Raw genomic sequence first — 6,140 nt, forward strand, 5'->3', positions numbered from 1 at the left:
ATACTGGAGAAAATATGTAGAACTACGAGACATCTACAGGTGTGTTTTAATTAGCCCCTTGGAAAGTGACACACTTGCCTAATTTTACGCTCGATACTCTGACACCTGTTGCTTAGTTATTGATACTTATTTGATCTTATTGATGCTTATATTATATATGTATAATATCATTCGATAAACAATATATCATAAAATTTCAATAATCATAAGATTCAATGAATAATATCATTAAGATAAAAATAATGAGGAAAAAACAATAATTTAAAAAAAAAATCAAAAAATTTGTTTATTTATTTTTTTTTTTTTAGAATTACAGATATATTTTTTTACTTACATTGATGTAAAGTTATTATTTTCTATTTCTATTTAATGAATGTATTAAAATGGCAAAAAAAAAATTTAATATTCTAATATAGATATAAAGCCAAACAAAAAATAATAATTTAATAATAAATGTATATAGATACAAGTAAATTCTGATAAAGAAATATAAAATGTAAAATCAAATACTAATTATAATTATGCATCGATAAAATACAAATAAAAAATAAATTTTATTTAATTCAATTTTCATCATTTTAAAAATAATTATAATTTTGATGTTTATAATATATATAAAAATTCTTTGAAAAATATATATCAATATATCGCTTGAAATAAATTCAAATTTAATAAAAATCAATATATTTTTAATAATTTTATTACAATTTATTACATTGCAATGTACTTTATTGATTTCTATTTATCTTAAAACGGTATCTCGAATATGTTATATCAAATATAATATTTATCAATAATCTCTAATTTCTGTATTAGCAGAATTCATGTAAAGCTGTTAACAGAATCCAATTTACACAATTTATATTCACGAAGATGAATAATCAACAACATGCTTTATCTCACAAAGGAGAATATCATATTTCTAGTAGTATGATTGCTTGAAACAAAAAAAACGTGTTAATTTTATCATTTCTTGCTGCGAATCGAATAATGAATAACAATATTTATAGAAGAGAAAGTTATTAGTGAAACTTGTTTGTAATTATCGGATAAATTTAAAATATTAAAAATTCGAAATTGAATAGTTATGATTATAAAAAGATCGGAAATGTTATAGCGAAAGCAATTGGAAATTTTCTTTAAAATTAATGTAAATAATCAATTGAAACGTTTTATATTTATTTATCTTAAATGATTAAAACTACCTAATAATATTTGCAAAAGTAACTCTTAATGTATTATAATCTTTTCGTATTAAATAATTCGAAATTTCTCGATAACAGAGTTTTCACATATACAGAAAGTTACAGAATATATTTTGAAATTTATATATTGAATAGAATTGTTGAAAAATTTACAAACAAACTATAACGTTGTTATTTATCTATAGATAATATAATATAGATAGTTAGAATTGATAGATAAATTTTATATTTCAAGTATCAAATGAAAGTACATTATTCTATATATTTATTTATTTCCTTAAATTCTGTCTAAACGCTTCATTTAAAAGTTAAAAATTGCAATTTGTCCACTGATGCTAAAATGTTTTTTAAATAATTATCTAATATCCTGTATAATTACATTTAAAAATCATCATGTGCATGACAATTATTATTTATTTATTTTTTTTTTTTTCATACTTTTAGTATATCCTCAAAAGCAACAATACGCTTATGCTGGTTATCCGGCACCGGCGGCGTATCCAGGACCTTATTATCACGGATCGCAGTATGGACCCTACAACTACTGAAGAAGATCTGTATCATCTCTATTAATGAAAAGAGTCTAGAGCGCGAAGTATTCTGAAACGTGCTCGTAATGAATAAAACATTAAATATCTGGCAAACGATGATTCCCGAAGGGAATGTTAAAAAAAAAGAAAAAAGAAAAAAATGAAACGAACAAAAAACGAGGACTCCTGGAGGTCGATCGTAAATCCCAAATCGTACCTGCACGAAGGAAGAAAAAGAAAAAGCAGAGAAGAAGGACGACCTTGGGTCCCACCCTAGATATAATTTATCACTTACTTTAAACGCCACGTTACGGACGTTCTGGTGCATATATACCCGTCTGGGTCCCACGATCTTCCATCTCTTTCAGTTTTCTCTTTCAGCAGGTGTCTGTTTTGGTATGTGATCGCTCGTATGGGATTCGCGAAAAAGACAGTTGCTCAAAAACAGTCCGCGTACTTAGAACTGAGATGATTATATATAATATTATTTTTTTCTTTCTAAAATCTAATATTTGTACTACATTATTCTTTGTACGTGCTGATCGCGCTAGGACAATAATAATGATAATAGTAATAATAATTACATTTTGAGCGTGGGAGAGATATATTTGATTATATATTTAATTGGCTATATGATCTTTCTCAGGGGAATGAGAAACGATTTATCGTTCGACATTTAATCATATAATTAATAACAATATCTCGATGTCGAATTTTTGAAAGTACTACATGACTTTAAAGGTTAACCGTCAATTCTTAAAGTGCCTTACTTTCAGTTATCTTTTTTTTTTTATTGTAAATTATATTTTTAAATAATCTATATTTGAATTTTAATAAAAAAATTTGTAAATTATTATAAACAGAATAATTATGAATAAAGAGAAATCGATAACTAAAAGTAAGAGTTAATAAATCGAGGAGAAAATATGTCAAATATTGAAATTTTTATTTATATTTTAAGAGAAATTTCAATCGTGGTTGTTGTAAAAAAAATTCGGCAATATGGTGCAAGAAAAATATTCGTTAATTATATACAGATCAATTTAAACGGTAGAAAATATAAAATAAGTGCATTTTCACAAATATCACATTTCATAATAAAATTCGCATCATCGATTCACTAGACTTTCTAACATATATATATAGATCTTTTTTTTCTCAATAACTATATGTAAAATTTGTTGTTCCGGTATCTTTACGTATGGTATTAAGAAATAATAAAAATATTCCAATTACTTTATATATATTTCTTTAAGTAAATAAATTAAATTAGATTTATTCCAAATACTATTTTTTACAATTGTTATAATTATAGTGTGAAACTTAGATAAATGAACTAAAAAAATAATAGTATAAGTATAACTGTTTGTTTATGTACATTCGGAATCGTTTATTGTTTCTAGAAACAAATACTATAAAGAGTTCTAACCCTTTATGAATAAAAGGTGCAACGTATCATTAAAAGTTGTTTAATATATTTGATACGTTATAAACGTGTGAATCATTTTCTTTTATTTACCTGTCAAATTCCTATTTAATCTTATTCTTCTTTATCTGAGAAACGACGATTTATAAAATTAAACCGGTCTCATTTTCATTTATTTTTTTCTATAAAATACAAATTTCAAAATATATTTGAACATATCAAATAAAGAGAATTTTAAAATTTTATTGAATTGGCACAATTAACCAATAAAAATTAAGAATTCTATTAGTCATGTGAGAGTTTCAAAATGGCGACGCGAATTTAACATCTACAATGGCTACTTCGCGGCATTCATTGTCAGTTCAGTATAACTTTGTAACGGTGTAAGAAGATGATGAACTTTGTTTCACAATTTTTTTTAATTTCTATCAGTATTTTAATAATCGATTCAAATATTGTAACACAAAAAAGTTTTCAAAATGAAAAGGTATGTAATAATCTGAATATTTTTATCATTTGTTCATTTTTATTTAATCCTTTCACTTTTGCTATTCATCTCTAAAAGACATCTTTTGCAATACATTTCATTGATTATCGTTAAAATACATCAGTTACAGTCATGAAATGATTCCAGTACAATCACAAGCCGACCGAGTTATCAAGGAATCAAATAATCAAATTGTCAAATCTGTCAAATGTTAGTCATTTAAATGAAATTTTAGATAACATATGCATTGTGAGAATTGTTGGAACACCAGAACATACAAAAGTAAAAAATGTAAGTTGAAATAATGTCAATAACAGAAATATTATGAAAACACAATATAATTCAGTAATATTTTTAAATTACATTTATAATATATAATAGAATTGATTTTAATTATGATTTTAGTAATTCTAATCTACTACAAAATTTATATATAACTATGATGTAATTCTAAAAAAAAACTATTTATTGATAAGATAAACTTTGTTTTTCTATAAAGTATATCAAGAAGTCATTGGAAGATCTTAATTGGACTGTGGAAATTGATAGTTTTAAAGATGATACTCCAATTTTTGGGTCTTTAGAATTCAAAAATGTAATTGCAAAGTTAAATCCCAACGCAAAAAGGTATTTGGCATTGGCTTGTCATTATGACTCAAAGTATACTAAAGAACAGAATTTTATTGGTGCTACAGATAGTGCAGTACCATGTGCTCAAATGATTAATTTAGCTAAAGTTATGAAGAATTATTTAGAGTCTATAAAAAATGTAAGTAAAATTTTATTAATAATATAATTTTTATTTAAATTTTTATAATCATTCTTTTTTGTTTTCAGAATGATATCAGTTTAATGTTTATATTTTTTGATGGTGAAGAAGCTTTTAAAGAATGGGGTCCAAAAGATTCTATTTATGGTGCAAAGCATTTAGCTAAAATTTGGCACAATAATTATACTATTTTTAAAGATGGAGAAAATATTTCTGAATTAGATAAATTAGTAAGTATTAGTAAACATGTAAAAATTTTTATAAATATTTATTTTCATTTTTTTTTATAGGATTTACTAGTTTTGTTAGATTTAATAGGTGCACCAGATCCAACATTTTATAATTACTTTAGCAATACAGAAAAATGGTATTCCATATTAATAAACGCTGAAACTAAATTAGCTTCTTTAAGAAAGTTTGAATCATACTCTTATGGACAGCCTACACAAACATACTTTCAACCATATTCTGTAGAAGCCTATATTGAGGATGATCATATTCCTTTTTTACATCGTGGTAAGTATTAATTTCTGTATATATATATTGTATATTGTATTTTTTTCTTATAAAATATTTGTTTCAGATACTCCTATTCTTCATTTGATACCATATCCTTTTCCAATTGTTTGGCATAAATCAAGTGATAATCGTAATAATATTGATTTAAAAACAACAGAAAATATAAATAAAATTCTAAGAATTTTTGTAGCTTCATATTTACATATTAATATATAATTGCTAATTAAGAAATTTTTATATTGTTATAAGACATTTATTTTTATTGTATAACAATATTATAAAATATTATAGAAAAATAATATAAAATTTAATAACATAAAATAATATAATAATATATATAATATAAATAATATAAAATTAAATAACATATATACGTAAAAATAATGATATTTTATGATAAACTTTGAACAAAAACTTGAAATTATTTTAAGATTAATTTATAAATTTTATAGTTTGAAAATTTATATGTTGCAATTTTATACTCTTTACATATGCCTTTTGTAAGATAAATTATTGTTAAACAAATTATTGTAAATTTAATATTACGTATTTATATGTATAAATTTACATGTATAAAAATAGAAAAAACTTATATGAAATTATATTATATTATATATGAAAAAGAATAAGAAATATTAATTTTTTACTATAAATAAAATATCTTTACTGAATTATGAGCGAGATAATTTCAATAAAAATATAAGTTTAATATGGAACGAATTATAATTGCAAATATTGCTTTAAATATGAATGTGAAAATGAAAACAAATATAGTATCGAGGAAATCAAACACGTGACTTCCGGATACATGTTTAGAATAAGAATTCAAATATATCTCTGATAAAATTTTATACATAATAGTACTATGTTTAATTTTTAATATTATATATATATTAAAAAATTTGACTTATTATGTCATTCGCAATATATCAAAATGTTATTTTACTTTTTTCTTAAAATGTAATCGACTTTAAAATTTAATTTTGATTAATTGATTTACATCGTAATAATTTATATAAAAAATATAAATTAATAACTTATCTTTTTTGAATAATGAATTATTATAAAAGTTTTAAAAAATAAAATATTGTTATAAAATATTTTCACGAACGTAACGGTCAATGATTGAATAAAGTGAAAGTGGGTATTCTATTGCGAGGTTTGGTAAGCCTGATCGAGGTCATTGTTCGTACGGGCGCGCCCG

The 6,140-nt window shown here is 23.1% G+C and overlaps 2 protein-coding genes across 4 annotated transcripts in view; both read left to right on the forward strand.

Moving 5' to 3' along the window:
- LOC102675284 overlaps positions 1-3,214 on the forward strand; it is a 34,817-nt gene extending 31,603 nt beyond the window's left edge. Inside the window, exon 7 of one of the 3 annotated variants that reach the window (XR_004151069.1) lies at positions 1,650-3,214. Coding sequence is in view for 2 of the 3 variants with exons in the window: in XM_006619831.2 (XP_006619894.1) it covers positions 1,650-1,753 (104 nt within the window). In the remaining variant the exon portion in view is untranslated. The remainder of the gene's footprint in view (positions 1-1,649) is intronic. The other 2 variants (XM_006619831.2, XM_006619830.2) reach the window with 2 other exon arrangements.
- A 229-nt stretch (positions 3,215-3,443) lies between these two features.
- On the forward strand, positions 3,444-5,181 carry LOC102675515 (glutaminyl-peptide cyclotransferase-like). Its single transcript, XM_006619832.2, has 6 exons — positions 3,444-3,648; positions 3,796-3,939; positions 4,148-4,417; positions 4,486-4,647; positions 4,708-4,933; positions 5,001-5,181. Exons 1-6 carry the CDS (start codon positions 3,553-3,555, stop codon positions 5,150-5,152), a joined length of 1,050 nt encoding a protein of 349 aa, XP_006619895.1. The 5' UTR covers positions 3,444-3,552; the 3' UTR covers positions 5,153-5,181.
- The last annotated feature ends 959 nt before the right edge of the window (positions 5,182-6,140 follow it).

Source organism: Apis dorsata, unplaced genomic scaffold, assembly GCF_000469605.1.
Source record: "Apis dorsata unplaced genomic scaffold, Apis dorsata 1.3 scaffold_444, whole genome shotgun sequence".
Classification (NCBI taxonomy): Eukaryota; Metazoa; Arthropoda; class Insecta; order Hymenoptera; family Apidae; genus Apis; species Apis dorsata.

Bases quoted from the DNA above. Each gene is read 5' to 3' on its own strand.
- LOC102675515 (XM_006619832.2), top strand. From the start codon at position 3,553: ATGATGAACTTTGTTTCACAATTTTTTTTAATTTCTATCAGTATTTTA. The intron at 4,648-4,707 runs GTAAGTATTAGT...TTTTTTTTATAG, and splicing joins TTTCTGAATTAGATAAATTA to GATTTACTAGTTTTGTTAGA. The intron at 4,934-5,000 runs GTAAGTATTAAT...TATTTGTTTCAG, and splicing joins TATTCCTTTTTTACATCGTG to ATACTCCTATTCTTCATTTG.